At 47.2% G+C, this 20,684-nt stretch overlaps 2 protein-coding genes across 2 annotated transcripts; both read left to right on the top strand.

Annotated features, from left to right (window-relative positions):
• The first annotated feature begins 12,016 nt into the window (after nt 1-12,016).
• Nucleotides 12,017-14,632, top strand: LOC119374259 (globin). The gene is made up of 2 exons (XM_037644335.2): nt 12,017-12,472; nt 14,342-14,632. Exons 1-2 carry the CDS (start codon nt 12,017-12,019, stop codon nt 14,630-14,632), a joined length of 747 nt encoding a protein of 248 aa, XP_037500263.1.
• A 1,386-nt stretch (nt 14,633-16,018) lies between these two features.
• Nucleotides 16,019-20,214, top strand: LOC119374258 (myoglobin). The gene is made up of 2 exons (XM_037644334.2): nt 16,019-16,552; nt 19,906-20,214. The coding sequence occupies exons 1-2, from the start codon at nt 16,097-16,099 to the stop codon at nt 20,212-20,214; spliced, it is 765 nt and encodes a 254-aa protein (XP_037500262.1). The 5' UTR covers nt 16,019-16,096.
• Nucleotides 20,215-20,684: the final 470 nt, after the last annotated feature.

Below are 20,684 nucleotides of genomic sequence, written 5' to 3'. Positions count from 1 at the left end.
AAATTATAATTGCTTAGATTAAAGCATACGTTTTTTTTTTATCTTAGCGATCATATCGTGCAGGATGGCGAAGTTTCTTGCGCTGTTAAAGAAATGGCACTCTCTTCACGGTTATAGCGTGACTTTTTTTTAAAGGACTAGAAGTACAGCCCTGTGAGTCTGTGACTACAATAAAAATGAGTCCTCCATGATTGTGCTCAAAATCACACTTCTGGGATTGAAGCATAAATTGTAATCACTTTCGCAGTCGTTTCTCGCGTGATGGCGAAGTCCGAGCAGTCAATAATTCCGAGTTGCAATACGAACCTAATTCCAAGAAATAACACGTACAGTTCGTCGGATATCCGATTTCCAATGTCGATGAGTGCAGAGCGTCCTAGATGCGGAGCGTTTCGTTTGTCCTGTCCAATTCCAATTACATTTAAAAGTCGCGTTCAGCAATAGGTGAATTTCGTTTGTGTAATGGAAGTGCTAATTTCGGGAGCTGGAAATACCCCTTTGTCGCCATATTTTGACACCGCATACTCGAAAAGCAGCGGCTTCGATGTCGCAATATATTGAGCACTAGGCTGCAATCGAGGGAACAAGAAAGCAGCCAAAAAATAGCTCAGTAGCCAAGACGTATTTCTTGCCGCCAGCAGCCTCAAAAAATAGCCAAATTGGCACAATGTAGCCAAACCTGGCAACCCTGGTAGGGCAATCGGGGCTCTCGATCTCGTGAGTGGTTTGACTGTTGTGAGCCACTTTGTTGAAGAGACACACTTTAGACACCCCATTATTCAAATAAGCCAATCTTTCTCATGCCACCGTTAGCGGTGATACAGGCAAATGTCTCCGTTGCCTTTGCCACGGCGACGCGTGGCAGCTCACGAAGCGCATAGTAGCGTGGCCGTTCTCACCATAGCAACGCGACGTCGAGTCTGCACGACACGCTCCGACGCGTTATTACAGGTGCGTGCAACCAGGTTGGGGCTTTAGGCCCCTTCGCCGAACCTTAAACAGCGTCGCATCAAGGTTCATTGCGACTCAAACTGCACGGACTGTTTTTTTTTATATATCGTGCCTTGCGTAACCCCTTCCCCTCCCCCTTCCCTCAGCTTCGTTTAACACAACAGTTTTCGATGAAAATCGTGCTTAATAAGTGAATTTACCTACAGTGAAACCTCGGTGATACGATCACGGCTCATACGAATTTCGGGGTGATACGAATTTTTCTTTAGTCCCGGCCGAGGCCCATTGGCCTGCAATGTAATGGAGTACGGTTGTTTACTAACAGGTTTTCACCCCGCGACGTTTGATACGAACGTACGCTACCAAGCAGGTACGAAGATGGGCTGTCCGCGCTGTCGCGGAAGACGCGCCAAGCACGTGCGAGCGCAGAAACGCAAGCGCGGGCATGCACCGCACCGCCGAATCGCCAGAATCACGGTGTAAGAAAAATACTTTTCTTACACAATGATCGCAATAAACATTCAGTGACGCGTCGTAGCCTCTGATATTGTGTGCGCGAATCTTGGAGGCCCTAATGTGCTTCCGTGTGTTTTCGCGTTTAGATTACAAGTCATGTCCTTCCATGCAAGCGATGTCCTCGTGCATCAGACATCCTATGAAAGGCGGATGAGGACCGAAAGAAAAATCTCTCTAAAAACATCTGAAAAACATTTCGAGGATCTCTCGAAAAACATCCCCAACACCACCTCGATAAGAAAAAAATAACATAGGACCGCGGTTCTGAAATTTTCTGTCCTTCATTTTCCCCGCACTACTCTAGTGTCACGCGGAAAAGCAGACTGAGATTTGGAAAGGGCTACTAGCTGTCGCGAGTCGCAACACACCTGGTTCAATAATTACACACGCGCGCACAGGCCGTATATTTACGAGTGCAGGTATGATCGTTGACGTCTAACAACTTCAGTAGTAATCATTCAGAGCTGTGCGTGACTTTACTGCGGCCCTGAAAAACAATAACTAAAAATGTACGCCAGCTTTCCTTTGCCGCATGCCAATTTTCCATACTTTCTTGTGATACGAATTTCGGATGATACGAATATTTTTGGTGATCCCGCGAGATTCATATCACCGAGGTTTTACTGCATACACTGCCCGTTTTTATAAACACACTTCACCACACTTGAGCGTGTTTGCATGCGCCGGTTATTGCCTAATCGAGAGAGCAAATTCTACATTTTTTAAAGGAACCCCTTTTTTTGTGCGCAAAACGTTTGAGGAAAAAACTGGAGATAGGACAGAGCGCACACTTACAACCATTTTATTGCTCAGATGGCGGGAGAATATATACACGTTCAGATGGGTGCTTTTTCATGGTTGCTTCATCCCCTCACCCATCTGAACGTGTATATATTCTCCCGCCATCTGAGCAATAAAATGGTTGTAAGTGTGCGCTCTGTCCTATCTCCAGTTTTTTCCTCAAACGTTTTGCGCACAAAAAAAGGGGTTCCTTTAAAGAATGCAGTACCAACCAGCCCAAGCAGCTACCCTGTTGCAATTCTACATTATCCTAGAACAGAAGAAACGCTTTGTTTTTTAACTCCGTGCTGTAGTCAGTGCCCGCCCCGACAACATTCTCCAATTGTTTGTCCTTTCTGCGCAATACACACTCGATTCACGGTCAAACATACGCACTTCCTAATTTGTGAGGAAAATCCTCATTGGTACTGGTGGCAAGCAGGGGCATTACGAAATGCGGAAACGATTGCTCAGCAGGGAGAGGATGTGTGCGCGACTTGCGATAACGAACGCACATAGTGCAGCCAAGCTAGTAGCGTCGATGCCTAGATGGTTTCCCGACATCGCCGCTTACCCGAATAAAGAGAGGGCCGAAGGCATTAGGAGTGCGCGTGCACAGGACCTATCCACTATGCTGCATGCAATACTTTCCATGTCTAACATCCTTGTACACTTACATCACTGGACATGCGTTCCAGGTTATATTGATTGAGAGTCGCACTAACGCTGCTGAAATTACGAGCTGTTTTTCAATAAAATTTGCTGGATTATGCGTTTTTTTTAAAGGACATATGCGTTATTTGAGTTGATTCGACCATGGGACGGAACATGCTGACGGTGAAGAAGAGAGAAGGGAGAAGAGGCAGTAACATCACTCGCTGGTTTTGGTTTAGAAGAGTTTCTTAAATGTTCACTTATAGAATGAATCTACTCCTCAGTTTCCTTTTTTTTCTCATTTATTTCATTTTTTTCTCCATTTTCTTAGCGTCATAATATTTATTTGTATTACGGGCCTCTAGCATTACGCCTTCATCGAAATGCGATCGCCACGACCTTCGGGTCAGCAGCCGAGAACCGTAACCCCTGCAACACGGAGCCGGACTGCTGTGTTATAGAGGTCGGGGTAAGAACTCTAAGACTTAAGTACATATCGAGCAACACTTAGTTGTACTGCACTAAGTAACAGGGGCGTAGCAAGGGGGGGGCGGGTTCAACCCCCCCTCCCCGAAATTTTTCAGTTTTGCTTGCGTATATATACACGCGCACATACAAACGCACGCACGAACATACATGAAGTATGGTTGAACCCCCCCCCCCCCCCCCCGAAAAAAATTTCTGGCTACGCCCCTGCTAAGTAAACAGGTAGCACTTGTAATGAAGCAAAGTGCAATAAATGTTGTGCAAGCCAAAGCAGTAACATCCAGCGATGGTGAACAATAAATGCTGCCTATGCGTGAGGATGTTCAAGTTGCAACGAAAATGATTCAAACAAAGTGTACAGTATTCACGGGCGACGTCAGTGTGAAAGAGGGGTAAATCAAGACCTGCGGAAGGGGCACTGGCACGTAAGGCATTGAGCCTGTGACCAGAAGCTCTAGAAAAGAAATCATACAGGTGCTGCTACAATTCCGAGAAGGAACCACTCCAAACAAATAATGCGTTACGAAATAATATCCATTTTATGGTCTGTGCTGGCTCCAGCGCAGTGCAGGTTCTAGAAATGTTAGGTAGAGTAACGGATAGGAATCATATCTTAGTGAGAGCTGGGAGTGTTGTCACAATGAAGAGACACCGGGCAAAATTAGTCTAGAGCAGAGTTGACAATCTGGATGCAGTCTAGGTATATAAGAAGGTAAACTTCGGCCTTGACTTCGTACATAAGTGTGCACCTTTACTCAGCATGACTCAAACGAATTAAACCTCGAATACGCTGACTTTAGAAGCGGCAATTGAAGGGGCAAGTAAGGTGATAACAGTGACGGAAAAGCGTGCGGCATCAGAACCTGCAGAGCTATAATCGAGTGAAGGTTTGGAATGCTAGCCATTGGGTTGGCCTCTCGCGGTTTGGAGGAGGTGCACTTTTGCTGATCAAAAGAAAATATCGTTGCAAATAACCCAAGGGTATACACACGCATGAGGTTTCTTTTTCGCATGTCTGTAGAACCACACACCATTTGTAACGCATCACCACTAACGGCTCGTAGATACGTATCCAGATGCGATGGATAATGAATTTATCAATGCATCGGATACGCAGGCTCGTTCTTCGCCTATGCGTTGTAAGAAGCACTTGGAACAAAAGCCGAGAAACGTGAATTCAGGTTTGGTTGAGAGCTTCGAATTTTTCTTGTTTTAAAGAAATATTGGGAATAAACTTTAACCGAGCATTCGCTCTCCCCCTTCCATTTCCTCGGCTTTCCCGCTTTGGCGTGCGAGATAGATAATCAATAGAATTTGTTCTTGGCAAGTAAAGCTGCTCGTTGTTGGCCTAGTTGGTTTCAACAAGCTTGCCTAACACGTTGTTCCTGGTGCAAGGTTTAAAACGAAAGGGGCATGTAAATGACAGAGGAGCACCAATCACCAACTTTTCAATGAGCTCAAAGCTGCAATACAATGTAAACTTGCGACCATGCGCAGCATAATGTAAACATGACGCCAAACAAATCTTGAAGAAATACGTATCTCAATAAAGCGCATTTCCGAGGCATACAGCGCGACAATGTGTCACTAATTAAAGCGGAACCTTTCCTTTTTATGTGTAATGCTTCAAAATCCCTCGCGGCAGGGATCTTGTACTGTTCTTTTTTTCATAGGCATCTTTGGTGATGACATATGTGAAGTCATGCTTGCACTCTGCTGTTCATACTCGGAACTTCAGGTCTTGTTGTACTTTTGACCGTTAATAAACAGTTGGTAGCTGGTGCTCCGCTGTCTTTTTTGCCTGTCCCCTTTTTTTTCTTGTTTGAAACTTTGCGCCACGAAGAATATCTTGAGCGAAAGAATATAGTCGCAGTACGTTGGGAGGGTCTCGCAACACGTCCCGCAAGGAAGCGTCCTGATCTGGTGCAAGAGCAGCCGAAATAATGAAAGAAGGATGCGATATTATCCTTCAAAATATTCCTACCTTTTAAGCACAGTGCCTCAGCACATCAACAGTACGCGAGAGTTCAAAGAACATCAGCATTATACTAAAAAGTAAAGGGATACAAGATTGATAAGTCCACGCAAGGTATTCACCATGGTAATGCTGAACATAATCAGGCTTCAGGAATGAGCATATTCTAGTGAATCACATCCATGTCATCCGCCAGATCAGTAAGGAACCTGCTGAGTACAAGCAATCTATTTCTATAGCGTTTATAGACAGCGAAAATGCACTGGGCTTAGTGGACATATTTGGAAGTCGTGGAGACAGGTGTGGCAAGTTGGGCGGACTGGCACAATTTCATGGGGCCTTACTGAATAGCGCTAAAAAACTGCTATGACAAAGAAAAGAGATTTACGTGACATAGCTGACTTCATGATAGGCCGCTTAATGTTGTCCTCGAAACGATGCAGGAAGTCACTTCATCCTACCGAGACTAGTGTACGGGGCAGAACCTTGTAGGTTAACAATGAAGCTCGAGAAGAAGTTAAGGCGTTGAGAGTTAAATAACAAAAAATATTAGGCGCAACGCGTTAAAAAGACAGGAAGACAGCGGTGTTTGTTTGAGGGAAAACGAAGATTGTCGATATTTTATACTTGCAGAAGGAAGTACGCGAACTGAAAAAGAAGGCTTGGTCTTACGAAATTAGGAACATTGCAGGAAACACCCCGTCTCTCTCGGCGTTCCATATACAAACAGCCTGAGAGAGGGAAACTACGAGGCAATTGTGTTTTTGTTTTATCTCGAAAGCCTGCCCTTAGGCAGAGCATTACGCGGTGTCATAAATACACACGCAAATTTGCTTCATGTATGAACTGTAACAGTGAGCGGTGGAACGGTCCGAAGGTCCAGCGATCAAGGTCGTGCGGTCAACCAAGCCTGAGGCCTGTTGCACGGAGGTGCCTAATACGGGTCAAATGCAGGCCTTTGTACCAGTGCCTCCTATATAAAAGTATATAGCATATATTGCACTACATGTACAAGTCCACAACAAGTGTTTCGCAGTCACATTGCGGAAAGCATACTCATCCCATACAATAACCGCACCGTCCAGTTCAGGTGGCAAAGCGAACCGCTCGCAGATATATACTTTTGTGCTCTCCTGCAACAAGCGATCGCATCTCAGTCACTTCCCACAACGGCCGTTTTTGGCCATCTTGTGGACATCTGCTTGTAAATTCCTCGATGAGTGCGTAACGAGCCGGTCATTAGAACATACCCCTCCTCGGTCGCCGCTTCCGGAAAACGTCTTCAGGCGATGCATGCTGTGCGGCTGTCAAAAATCTCCCGCCGATCTATCAAAGAAGCCTCACGTTAGACATGACGCCGCCTCGAACATGAAGTAACGGCGCGACACGCTTCCGAGAAGAAGCCATTGTAGAAACTCCCCTACCTCGTCGAGCCGTCCTTTACAGCAGGGCTCTCAGCTCACCCCAGCTACACGCATTCATGAAACTTGGTATCGCAAGGGCCAGGACAGTGAAGAGGTAAGGCGGGGGGGGGGGGGGGGGGTGGGGGGGGGGGGGGGTCGCTGTTTGTGCCATTTGACAGAAGACCTTTCCCATATTCACATATATGGGTCATTTCTGAAGGGGATTCGGCGGCAAGATTCCTACAACATATCGACAGCGATCTTCAAAATGCCTGAACTTTTGCAGCCGCTTCTCAAATATAGAGTCGTTTCACGTTTATGTATCAACACATGGTGAGTACAGGGTGTGCCTCACGAAAAAAAAATGCTTTAAACTCTGTAGCTTATGAACATACTTAATAGGACAATAAAGAAAATATGGCACGAAGGCAGTCATGTGCGGGCCGGACCGCTAGCGGAAGGTCCGTGGGCCGCGTGTTTGGGTTCCCTGCTTTACAGGATGCTTAATAGTTTTCCAGCGCAGAATCTACAAAAAAAGCGCACGCGAGTGCGCACTTGTCCACACACAGAATGAGTGAGAGGGTGATGGAAGAAGCGGACAGGCTGTTGCGTACTTTTTTTTTCCCCATCACACAATTTGTCTGATAAGCCAACTTCGCCTAAGCCATAAGCCCACTTTGGTCTTTAAGGCAAGCTCTACGGCGAGAGGAAAATACTTTTCCTCTGCTAAGGTTACACGGAATAGAGCAGCCAAGGAAACTGAATCAATTTTAAATTTTGTGCTTGAGGGTATATTGGTGATAGAGAAACGTTCTAGGTCATCACAAACCATGCTAGCCTCATATCTTCTTCAGGAATTCAAACAATAGCACGCAATTCAAGATATTCATAATCGAGTTCCCACATGCGCCGGGAGCTCAGGAAAGGCGGGTGCTCGCTCACGTCAGACTGAAGTTCGAGTGAAGGCGCCTCGCGGCAGTATCCTGAGTGACAAGTCATGTGACTTACCAAGGTGGTAAAGTGGGCATGTTGGTATTCCATGCTTATGAAGGGTAAGCGCGCACTGAAGATGAACACACAATTGTGTGTTCGTCTTCAGTGTGCTCTTACCCTTCATAATCATCTTACTTACAAAGCGGGGTCACTTAACCTTTGCCTGTTCTGTTTGGTGCTTAGCTGTTTCTTCTCCACTGTACAAAAGGAAACCTTAAATTCGACCTGTTCTTTCATTGTACAGCAAGGGCGTAGCCAGATTTTTTTTTTTCGTTACTGGGAGTCCATTTTTAGGCGTGCGTGTATTTACACCACACACATGCAAAATTGAAAAATTATGTGGGGAGGGGGGGTTCACCCCCTCCCTCACCCTGGTTACGCCGATTCCGTATACAGCATCAGTCATTGCGGCGCTTGTTCCATAGAGTGCTAGAGCAAGGGATGCTTGGCGCCTATTGATAATTCAGTAAACGAACAGATAAGCAAGCACATCACATCGCACGCTAAGATTAAGCAGTTCGTTTGCATATTTGAGACGCCATTTTCCCCGATAAGTCTGGGCCACGTCGCGTATTCATTGAAATTTCATCACTCCGTCTGACACAAAAGTGAGGCCGCCATTCCGGCGCTCCCGGTGCGCTTAGTTTTCACGTCTCCTAGACCTTTGTTTCCGTGCAATGCTATACATTGTGCGAAGCTACAGTGCGCACAAGGTAATTTTTGTACAGTGCGATCTTCTCGTCCGAGAACGCAGCTGATCTTTTAACGGCGCTTGACCCTGCTCTGATTCCTCTCTAAATATTTATGTCTTCATTTCATTTTTGACTGTTTATAACAGTTACGCACGAGGCTTAAATTCTGCCTCGTTTAATCTACTTAATCTGCGTCGCTATCTTTAAGACCAACGCGTCTCTATTTCTCGCTCTTGGCCACCGCTATTGACTTAAAATAATAATAAGTCAATTTGTATAAGTCGGTCAAAGTCTGGCTGATCAAGTAGCTATACAGGCCAGCGCACCACGCATGCGCTTGTAATTCATGCTTAAGTAGTATACCGGTGGCGATGAAACTCGTGTTTTCGTGCCAAATTCACGTTCACCTAAATGCAGTTGAAATTAACAAATTATTCAACAGACACTGTTTTACGAACAATACAGGAACAAAATTCAATTCGGAAGACCAATATTCAGTTCGGTATTAAATTTGTTTCCAATATCTGCGCACCACTGTAGTATAGGAGCGGTGTACTCACATGCCATGATGCCGCACGGCGATGGTTGGAGAACAAAGCAGAAAGTGTATATGGTGTATATCCGAGGGGCGCGAGTAACGCGACGCACCGCGACTGCGAGTGGAACGAAGGCGTTTTCTCTTGGCTCGAAAGGGAAACTTCGCTCAGCAAGCGTCGTGGGAACCGATAAGGGCCGGCAAGCTAGACTCTCGTTTCCTGTGGCGTCTTGCGTCACCGCGGCGCTCGCTCTCGTACTGTAAATCGCGCCTGGATATAGCATAGAGGCGTTATTCGAATTGTTTTTTTTTTTCCTCATCCTGTAGCGCGCCGATGTACGAAGTCTGGCTCCGGATCGGATGGCTGCATACGTTGCTCGCGTTTCATATCTGCTCATCGATAAGGGTACGTGGTGAGCGAGCAGGCGTAGCGACGGCATGCGGGCAGCTCGCGCGATCGTGTATGTCATTCTTTATCGGAAAAGAAAAGATGTAGCAGCAGAATCCGATAGCGATAAATATTAATTAACTATGAAGCGATAAGGTGTCCTCGGTTCAGGCTACTTGATACATGATTACGTGTAACATTCTTGCCAGATAAAGGAGAATGTTTCGCACTGCTTGCCTTCCTATGTTATAGGGGCTCTTATTAACCTGAACAATTTGAAAATGCAGCCGCGGCGGCTGAATTTTCAATGGAGGCGAAAATGTTTGAGGCCTGTGTAGATAGATTTAGGTGCACGTTAAAGAACTCCAGGTGGTCCAAATTTCCGGAGCCCTCCACTACGGCGTCCCTCATAATCTTATCGTGGTTTTGGCATGTTAAACCGCAGATATTATTATTATTATTATTATTATTATTATTATTATTATTATTATTATTATTATTATTATTATTATTATTATTATTAGTTTGAATATACCAATCCGCGCGTGCAAACCCACTTCTTTTTGATTGCCCCACGCGCTAGCGGAGTGGCAGTCACTCTCGTTACAACTTCCGCAGCAGCACTAACAGTGAACAATAATTGTTAGGGTTTCACGCTCCAAAACCACGATGTAATTATGAGACGCCATGGCGGAGGGCTCCGTAAATTTCCACCACGAGGGGTTCTTTGACGTGCGCCTAAACCGGCCAATAGCAAGCGGTCTGCAATGCAGCCACTCGCGAGGCGCGCCGCATCGTGCGACCCAAATGCGGGGGTGGTCTTCTTCACACCAACGAATACCAGAGTCTGAATGACGTCACTTTAATAACGTGCCAGAGCTCAACTCAATAGCACTAAAGCAATGGAAACAATTATGTAGGCGTACTATATATACATTTAGTGATAACTCCAACTTGGGTCTATTGTAAAAACAAGCTAACCACATGGCAGTGATTTTCAAGGTATATGTTGTCCTCGCTTATAAGTTATTTCTAACACCGCCGGTACCACTATACACTGCTGGTTTGTTCAAATACGAGCGGTTGTTTCTGTGCTAGGTATTTCAGCGCAACGCGATGCAATTCAGTATAATAAAAATTGGGGGACGCTTAAGCTTCGCCTTTAAGAGTTGAACGCGATAGCGATCACCTGCCCCCAGTGCGCACTTCGAACACTACGAGTGTTTAACAGAATGCGCGCACTAAGGTGTGCGCCTTATGTAATGGGTAGCATGCTTTTAACCAGGAGCAAATATGCGCGAGAAACTTTTTCGAAGTTGCGATGCACCCACTACGTGGACTTAAGGGAATACGCGTAGTAATGTGTGTGCCTTTTTGTAATGGGTGGCTGTCTTTAAACCACCAAGTCGTTATGATATGGACATGGTGTGACGCCCGATGGCAATGTACGCTTGTACCACACAATATTACTGCGACATTACATCTCGTACTGTGACACCTGTATACAGGACGCGTATTTTTGGAAAGTATGAACGTTACTTTCAGTGCAGCTCCAAGCAGAGGCGTGGCTTTTGTGGTAGAACACCTGCTTGCCACGCAGACGGCCTGGGTTCGATTCTCACTCGGACCCAACATTTTTATTATTTACTTTATTTGCAGCTTTTTCGATTTTTCGGTCACGGACAAGATGATTTTTCGTTCACAACCAACGGCGCCGACGCCGACGGCGGAATTTCTGCGATACGAGCTCTTTAACGCTATCGCGTTGAAAAGTAGTCTGACTTACTCCATGAATAGTCAGCGACATGCATTTCGTCGTGTCTTCATAGAGTCGGTCGGCATAGTCTTAAACACTGGCTAGATTTAGCTGGGGCACCCTGCATATCTTCATTATTAAATCTTTTGCACCTCTTTTATGATTATCCCTTGAGAACTATCGACCAGTTAATCGGACTGCTTGGACGATCAATGTTTTCGTTAACGCATGTTTCGTTTCACTTCGTCCGTTTCTTGCCCCGCTTAACTTAATCATTCTTGCATATACCTCGTGTCACCCCTTTCTTGGCCCATCCCCCTTAGCGGGTATGCGCCATGAAAAAAGGATTATCATCATCCTCAACGTCATCAACACCATATTTATGATAGACAAAAGAAGAAGAGCAAGACGAAGAAAGCGATCACTCATCATTGTGCTTCTTCTTCTTATTATTATTCTTATTCTAATTCCTATTCGGGAGAACGATTAAAGTGTCTGCTCTGAATGTTTCAAAAACTATTATTGCACTCTTTCGTTGTTGCGTACATTATTTTTGTTTTATTTATTTATTTTATTCATTTTTTATTCATTCATTCATTCACTCATTCCTTCGTTCATTCATTCTTTTTTTATTGCGATCAACATTCAATACTCAAAACACTCTAAAAAAGTTTCATAAGATGAATTCTTGGCCAATCCCCCGGAGTGGGTATGAGCCATGCAGTAGAGGATACTACTACTACTACTACTCATCATCAGTTGATTTCTCGTATAGCCACTGAATTATCGTTCAGTCCCCCGTTGTGGGCATACGTGCCACGAGCTTTAGGGCGATCCACAAGAACGACTTCGACGCCAAGTCAGCCGTACGACGGCACAAGACGGCTATGGGCAACTTGTGGGTCAAGGACCGGGCGAACAAGCAGACGGGCATGACGAGGCGCGAGAACAAGCTGGTGCAAACCACCTGGAACACGTTCTGCCGCAAGCACCCGGACTTCGGCAGCCTCCTGCTGTTGGCCATGTTCACTCAGCACCCAGACTACCAGGCGCTGTTCCCCAAGTTCAAGGGTCGCGAACTGCGTCAGCTTCGCGACGACGCCAAGTTCCGGGCGTTCGGCCAAGCGGTTGGCCGCCAGCTGACTGCCATCGTCGACTCGGTGGACGACTACGACGCCTTGTTGACTGTGGCGCGTAAGAACGCGGTCGAACACGCCCATCGCGAAGGAGTCCAGGCAGAGCACTTTGAGGGCTTCTTCTCGGCCGCTTTGAGCCAGATGATCGAGGGTAACAAATCGGCCATGAAGGCCGCCGCCATCACCGCCTGGGAGAAATTCTTTGAGGTGAGTCATTCTGCGCTCAACCACGCGGTTGTACTGCTCGCACACATAGGCGTGCGCAGGGGGGGGGGGGCAAGGGGGCGAGAAGGGGGGGCGCAAAGTCAGCCCTATACATTGTAGGGGGGGGGGGGGGCGAGAAGAGGGGCGCAAAGGCAGCCGCATACATTGACATAATAGGGAGGGGGGCGCTGCGTAGAACCTTCGCCCCCCCTGAAGGGGAACCCTGCGCACGCTTATGCTCGCACACGCCGAAGAAAGCGTTCAAAGCGCACTGAAGAGTATTCTCGCATTGGATTTGACAACGCGGCCGTTCACGGTGGCCACAAGCGCGAGGGCTGACGAGGGGGGTTCGGTCGACCGTATCGTTTTATATTATGCACGGAATGCTTTCCTTTTTACTATGGGATACGCAAGGGTACAAGGAGCCAATAGGCGTGCCTGTCACTTAGCAATGACACCTTACTGGTGAATTTAGCACGGAGCCGAAGGGCAGTTAAAAGGGGGGGGGGGGGTCACAAAGGTACGTTCGCCCTGCCCCCACCCGGCCGTCTACCCTATTGTTCCCAATTACTGCTGAACTTCATTCTTTCATTCTACGCGTGACATACTGCTAGAGTAAAGCTCGTGGAATAAGCTTCAAATTTTGATCATTGCGATTATGCCTGTCTGTGCCTACCTGAAAACACGGTACTTCGGCTTGAAGTGTACCTTCGCCCTGGCGCATGGATCAGCGCTTCCCCTCGGAAAATAGGAAACATCCGCCCCTGATAAGCAGGATACAGTAACAAGCCAAACTTACATGGGGCAAAACTTAGTCAAACTTCTTCAAATCCATGCAAAACGCACGAATTTTGTCGTTAGGCCTTACCCGTGCTGCCTTAACGCCCCTACACGTTATTGTCACTCTCGCGGTTTTCGTACGGAGAGAAGGTTTTCGAGTTGTTTTTTATAGAAGACGGGCCACCGGAGTCATTTAGCGGTGCGTCGCCGGCACGGCGATGGAAGTCCGCCCCAACAGTATCGAAATATCGGGAGTTCAACGCTGTCCATAAACACATCCTTCTTATAAAGCAGTACTGCCAGTCACCGCGGTTAGCGGAGAGGCTGTACAAATGGGGTGTCTTAGCAGGGAAGGGGTATATCCGTGCACACCGTAAGGTAAACCGGCGCTCCTAAAACACCCCAATGTCACAATCCGATCCACATCAAGTGTTGCGTTGACCTCTGTGTTGTGCTTGCGTTTCACTTTGGTACGTCTCATACAGATCAACTCATAAAGATCGTTGACGATTGAACAGGTCTGCTGAGTCCGTACCAACGTGTAGCTCCATCCGTGTTTTCTGACGACAAGGCGGTTAGATGTAAGGGTTTTAGTCATGGCCACCGTCGTAGCCTGTTCCTGCAGTGCGATGTGACTCTTTCCTTCGTCGCAACGGTAGTGAGGTCGCAGAGCGTCTTCCTGCAGTAAAGGAGGTATTGGGTTGGTTTCCCAGTGCTGCCAGGCGCGCGCCGGTTTTTCGATCCCCACTTTCCGCTCGGCAGTGTCGGTACTCATCTATCCTTCGCTCCCTCCTCCCTTCCCTCCGCCACGTTGTGCTCTCTTATGGGTTGCAAAAATTAGTCACATTACTAACCTCAAAGCCGCATGTCTCTCTATCCGGCTCGTCAACACTGTGGAAGGGTTTCAGAGAACAACCGATGTAGAATGCGGTGCGCCTAAATTCCCTAGAGAAAAAAAAATCTAGGGACTTTAGGTGCGACAAGGGAGGTGATAATGATGATAGCAGTTGCACAGTCTATTTTTCCTGTACAACCTTCTCGGCACGTCCAAGTTGGTTATGCGACGTTTCTTTGGCTCGCTGTCTGTTGCAGACGCTGAAAATGATCACAAAACACGCATTCGACGAGGCTGCCAAGGAAGCTGAAAATTCAAAGCGAGCAGCGAGTTCCAAGTCAGCACCACGGGATGTGCCGCCTTCGTCAACTGGAAACCCTGCGTACACTGTAACCTCCAGCCTGGCAAGCCCGGCAAATGCGACCCAGAAGGCCACGAACACCAAGAGCCCGTTGGCCGTAAAGAGCGTCATCAAAGGTGCCCACTCAGAGCGGCAATCGTTCTGGAAGAGCGGGGCCAAAGGCAAGGGCGGCAAAAAGTCTCCATGAGCACGCCCTGAAGCTTCCCATTGGTACCAGTTTGAAGACGCACAGCCTCATCACTAGAACCACTTTGAACATTCCTTCCGTATGGCTGTGCGTCTGCGTGCCGTTTTGACGCGCACATAGTAAGCGCGTTAATTTTGATGCGATAAACAGATTGATTATTTGGAAGCACGTTTTGATGACACTTTATATGGATATATTCTGCGGCGATCGTTGTCCAGGCTCGAGAAAGGAAACGGGACCGAACAGGTATGTCTTCTTCCTGGCGTTAGGGGAACAGCCTATAGTTATCCTGGACAACACAACACTGTTAGCAACAAACATTGAGGGATCCAAGATACGTGAGAATAAATGACGCTGTCTGCGCAGTCTCTTTCACGTTCAAGACCGCCAGTATAACACGAACTTTGACAACCTCCGCTATTCATTAGCACCGAGAATAAAAGTGTTCAGTATCTGCACTGAAACGCCGCCGTGAAAGTAGAGTGCTTTTAAGCTCCTTGAAATGAATGTTGTGCCTCTCTCCATATCCGCCACGAGTGAAGGGAGGGGGGTGGGGGGTTGTCCCTTCTTGAAGCTGTCAAATTTTGACGAACAATGGCATTAATGCACACCTGTAGACCACTATTCGCAAAACAGGTCCTACGAAAAAGACCCCCAACAGAAGCATTCATTTGATGATCATCTTTTCGAGCAAAACCACGTTCCTCACTCACTTGAAATACGAGGAAGGGTCATTTGCGGGCAACACTGCGCCCCCCGGTCCAGAGGAGGACGGCAGGTGTGGGTGACAAATGCGTTATCCGCAGGGAGGAGGCGAGGGGAGAGAGGGGGGTGTTCCCCCAGTGTCCCAGAAGCCTGCAAGACTCTTTTGCGGAGTTGCCACAACGCTTTACAAGGCTTTGTAACAATGGTCATTACTGTACAACGGCAAAAAAAGCTTAAAAGTTACAGTACACGTGTTTGAATTCAAAAAGCTAAACATAAAGGCACTGCAACTGGTAATACAAATGCTATTGCAAAAGAGTAGTACGACCGGTAGACCTGAAGTAACAGTGCAGCGGTGGCAGATCAAGGGTTTAAAAAGCGTGGTAGTAGGTGCTTAATACCCCTGTCACACGGCAAATCTAATGTCATTTACAGACACACTACGATGCTATACAATAAGAAATTGCAAAAAAGTTACACCGCAGAGTTCAGACTGCGATAATGGCAAATACGTTTACACTTCGTTGGCCAGGTAACTGGTCAATGAGTTACGGAATGCATCAATGTTTGTCAGACATGCGCTCATCATAATTACGTTGGTCGCGAAGGAAAAGAAGAAGAAGATCCAAGCCACCAAGCGGTTCGTCTCGTAGCCAATCAGCCAGTATTCCCGTTGCGGGCGCACGTGCCACGAGCCTTCGGGCGTTCGACGAGAACGACATTGACGTCACGTCAGCCGGACGACAGCACAAGACGGCTATGGGCAACTTGTGGGCCAAGGAGCCGCCGAGCACTCCGACGGGCATGACGAAACACGAGAACAAGCTTGTGCACCGCACCTGGAACATGTTCTGCAGCAAGCGCCCGGACTTCGGCAGTTTCCTGCTGCTGGCCATGTTCACTGAACACCCAGACACCCAGACGGTGTTCCCCAAGTTCAAGGGCCGCGAACTGCGCAAGCTTCGTGACGACGCCAAGTTCCGGGCGTTCGGCGACGCGGTTGGCCAACAGCTGGCTGCGATCATCGAGTCGGTGGACGACTACGAAGCACTCTTGTCGCTGGCGCGTCAGACTGCGGTCGAGCACGCCCGCCTCGAAGGGCTCCAGGTGAAGCACTTTCAGCTCTTCTTCTCGGTCCTGTTGACCCAGATGCTCGAGAGCAACAGATCGGCCATGACGACCGCCGTCGTCGCCGCCTGGGAGAAATTGTTTCAAGTAAGGCACTTCTCGCTTAAAGCGTGCCGTTGTGCTACCGGCAGTGTTGGCGGTAATGCGTTACAAGTAACGGCGTTACCGGTAACGCGTTACTTTTTTCGGCAACTTATAGTAACGTACTCGTTACCATTTTAGCACTGTAACGGGTAACGTACTTACCTTAACATTTTTCGATAACGTGAAGTGTCACGTCACTCCTCACGTATTTTTTTTATTAATTATTCCAGGAGTTTTACACAAAGCTCCTTTGCGCCATACGCGCCACTATTGCAAATCTCGTCCCGACGTTCTCTTGTCGCAGCGGCGGACTGATGCCGGGCCGCCAGGCGTTCACAATAGGAGTACTATCCAATGCGTCCATCCAGCGCCTGTTTAGCGTAGGTGCGAACGTATTCATTAAGAAGAGAGGCAATCTGTCCGATGACAGCTTTGAAATGAAGCTGTTGCTTAAATTCTACAAGTAGTTATTAGAAAGTTCTCCATGCAATAATCTAGCGCTGGTTATCAACTTTGTTTTCAAAATGGAATTTGCTTCGTTCTATCGGCAACTGCGAAGCACACGTTTCTATAGTTACTGAATTTTTCAGCGAATGAGGCTGGCCTTGGAACACCTTCACATAAGCGCTCGCAATTTTCGCGGCAATTATACCGTTTAAAGGGGAAAGATTGTATACATGTGCACAAATATTTTTCCCCGGAACTAAGTCGTTTGAGTATTTATTTATTACTTTACTATTTGAGCATCTGTCTTGTTAGTAGAAGCACGCCGTCAGAATTAATCGAAATTTGTTAAGAGTTTTATTTCTTCACGGAGAGCGTTGATGATGATTAGATACCAGATTTTTATGCATTAAGAAAGCGCGTTTTAGGCGCCCAAAAACAGGCGGGCAGAACAACGCTTTACGACCCCGACATCGTAAACATAGGCACAATAGATTTTTGCATAAATGAAAACTGCAAACGAAGACGCGTTCGACCTGTATGTACGACAGGAAAAAAAAAATTATTATGTTAGCACAATGGCGCCAACAGTTAAACATAGACGTGCAACTGTGTCCTGCACGGTTCGCAGAACACGGTCTCTCCGTTTATTCTGTAGCGTGGTGCGTCAACTGTCCACTGTCGAATCGACACACTCCTGGGTGTTATTCTTTTCGGCATGATTGAGGACGACAGAGCAGGGGCAGGTAGTCAGACTGCTAATAGACGAGACTTGAGGGATGCCTCCTATTGGCCAGGTCGAATCACGTGGAGCCAATTGGTCCCCTGGTGGTGAACACCTTAAAGAGTAAATTACAAAAAAAAAGCGGCGTTGGACATTACATTTTTCTTTCTTCTTTTGCTCTTCACCCTCCTTTTCCTTAGCGACTCTCCGCGGTTTCGCATTCGCCAAGCACTCACGGCATTGTTAACGCGGCGGCGTATGGCGGCGGCGTATGTTAACGGCCGGCGTGTCCGCCTTCATTGCTGCGAGCGGTTGTTTTCCTGCAGTTGGTTGTAGAGGGTTAGGTTGAATCCTAGAGAGTTCCGAACAGTCAATGTTGCTGGTTAGTATAAGTAACGGTCTTTAACTGCACCCGAAAACAAAACTTGAGGCTAAATAGCGTTCGTATAGGCGCAGATTTTGAAAATAAGCCCTTACAGGTATTTACAGGCATTTAGACTTAAACGCCAGAGACCTTTATAAGGACTATAAAAACACTACAAAAGTCCTTCTAAACCTCAAATTCATGTTACATATAAAAGTGGGGAACGCTATGAATAAAATAAGTTTTGCCTAAAATTCGGTCTCTAATGATAATCTCTCATTTTGTATTAATTGTCACGCTGAGAAAAATTGCTTTACCATGTGCTACAGATTTGGAAGCTGTCACATGTAGCTGTACAGGCGGTTTTAGGTCACTATACTATTGCCAAGGGACGACACACTTGTGCAATTTATTCTCGTTAAATAAGCACTTCGCGTAAAATTGCCCTTTGGGCTAGAAGTTTTATATTAAATATCAGCGTTCTAAAACTGTCACTTGGGATTCCTGTAGCGAAAATTCACCGATTAAAATTTCTGACCATGGAATAACGGCGGAATTAAGTAACGTCTGTTACTTTATTTTTCGGTAACTGTAACGGTAACGCGTTCCTTTTTTGTTAGCGTATCGAGTAGTTAGTTACTTCTTTTTCGGTAACGGCTACAACACTGACTACCGGTAACCCAGAAGGAAATTTTAAAGACGTTAAAGTACTCTGGTATCCGAACTGACGACGCAACCTTAAGGGGGGCCACCGCCACGAGGCCTAACGACAAGGGACACGCAGTCCACAAAGGAAAAAGGACGAGCGAGCTATTTCATTTTATACCAGGCAAGGACTCTAATGCGGTTTAGGCAACTTGAATGCGGGATAGGGAACGCTACAATGCGCCAACCGGCATGCCTGTCGATTAAATAACATTGGCTCTTTGGTGCTGGCGTTAGCAGACAACTACAATGAACACAGCTGGCGCGTCAGTTGCAAGCGAGGAGGGGCCGCACTGGTGCGCTTGCCCAGCTCCCCACCCAGCCGGCAACCTTACTATGTCCAATTACGCCTGAGCTTATGTTAATAACCGGTAATTACTGCAAGAACGAACCACGTGGAAATAAACTTTAAGCTTTGATCACGTTAATGATAGGTTTTGTGCGCGTCCCTGAAAACACCGCTACTTCTGCTTGCAGTAGTGCAGGTGCCCATCTCGAAAGGTGGCTGCTCCTTTATTCTCTCTTTCCCTCCGACGCTGTGCTGTGCTCTGTAATGGGTTGCAAGGGTGTGGAGATATCATTAACCTGAAGTCCCTGTCTCTCTCTATCGGGCTAGTCACCTTTTATAGAACCGCAAATATGAACGTGGTGTGACGAGGAAGGTGCCAATGATGATAGCTGTTGCGTAGTCTGTTTATCCTGCACAACCACCTCGGCATTGGTGTGACCCCCCCCCCCTTTCCTATTCACACAGGGGGAGGGGGTTCGTCTGCCCCATATACGTTTACTCAGTTATGGCCACGCAGGTTTTTGACGATAATGGCGGCCGCAGGCCCCTGATCTATTCTATTCCAAGAACTGCTTACCTCCTATCTTTACTTCAGGAAAGGCAGGGACCAAAGGCAAGCCACTGTAAGAAGCTCGTAATCTTTTCATTTTCATTTTTTTATCTGTTGTGAAACACGCTTTCCTTTCTACTCGACCGCAGGGGGGAGGGGGGGACGCTGCGATGAAACTTCGCCCCCCCCCCCCTTTAATGGGGAACCTTGTGCGCGCTTATGCACCTCGGCACGTTGAACATGGCTATACAATGTTGCTTTGGCTGCTTGTCTGTCGCAGACACTGAAAACGATCACAAGGCAGGCATTCGACGAGGCTGCCGAGGAAGCCAAGCATTCGGAGCGGACCAAGGAGACTAAGTCATCGCCACATCACAAGCGGCATTCGTCGCCTCGAAAGCCGGCGTCCAGAAAAATTTCCTCCGTGGCAAGCCCAGCGACTCCAAGAAGCCCCATCAGCCACCACGCCACGAGCCCCAAGAGCCCGCTGGCCATACAGAGCGTCATCAGGGGTACCCACTCAGAACGGCAGTCTATCTGGAAGAGCGCGGTCGAGAACAAGGGCAAGCATAGCAAGAGGTCTCCGTGAGCGCGCCCTTACGCCTCCTGTTGGCGCCATTTTCAAGACTCAAAGCATTAGCACTAGAACAACTTTGAGCATTCCTTGCGCCTAGCTGTGCGTCTTGTGTGTCGTTTGTGCGCGCACCCTGTGAGGGCGCTAATTTTGATACGATAAACAGATAAACTGAAAAGCAGTTCATTGTCGCTTGACAGGCATATATTTTGGAGGGATCTTTACGCAGGCTCGTGAAACGAAATGAGACCATGCAGGTATGTCTTCTTGCAGACGTTAGAAAAACTGCTTAGTTGTCGAAGACAAAACTATGGCATGCTTGTTAAAGTTATGTCTTCTTGCAGACGTTAGAAAAACTGCTTGGTTATCGAAGACAAAACTAGCATTTGTTATCAACAGCTTTAACATCCAGAAGGAACCACACACGAAAGGCTATAAACTTCGGCAACCTTTGTAATTTATAAGCACAGCGATAACTCACAGGG

The sequence above is a fragment of the Rhipicephalus sanguineus genome, chromosome 11 (genome assembly GCF_013339695.2).
Source record: "Rhipicephalus sanguineus isolate Rsan-2018 chromosome 11, BIME_Rsan_1.4, whole genome shotgun sequence".
Classification (NCBI taxonomy): domain Eukaryota; kingdom Metazoa; phylum Arthropoda; class Arachnida; order Ixodida; family Ixodidae; genus Rhipicephalus; species Rhipicephalus sanguineus.
Note: the sequence above shows the minus strand (reverse complement) of the source record. Positions and strands in the feature narration are given on the sequence as shown.

Bases quoted from the DNA above. Each gene is read 5' to 3' on its own strand.
- LOC119374258 (XM_037644334.2), top strand. From the start codon at position 16,097: ATGGGCAACTTGTGGGCCAAGGAGCCGCCGAGCACTCCGACGGGCATG. The intron at 16,553-19,905 runs GTAAGGCACTTC...TGTCTGTCGCAG, and splicing joins CCTGGGAGAAATTGTTTCAA to ACACTGAAAACGATCACAAG.
- LOC119374259 (XM_037644335.2), top strand. From the start codon at position 12,017: ATGGGCAACTTGTGGGTCAAGGACCGGGCGAACAAGCAGACGGGCATG. The intron at 12,473-14,341 runs GTGAGTCATTCT...TGTCTGTTGCAG, and splicing joins CCTGGGAGAAATTCTTTGAG to ACGCTGAAAATGATCACAAA.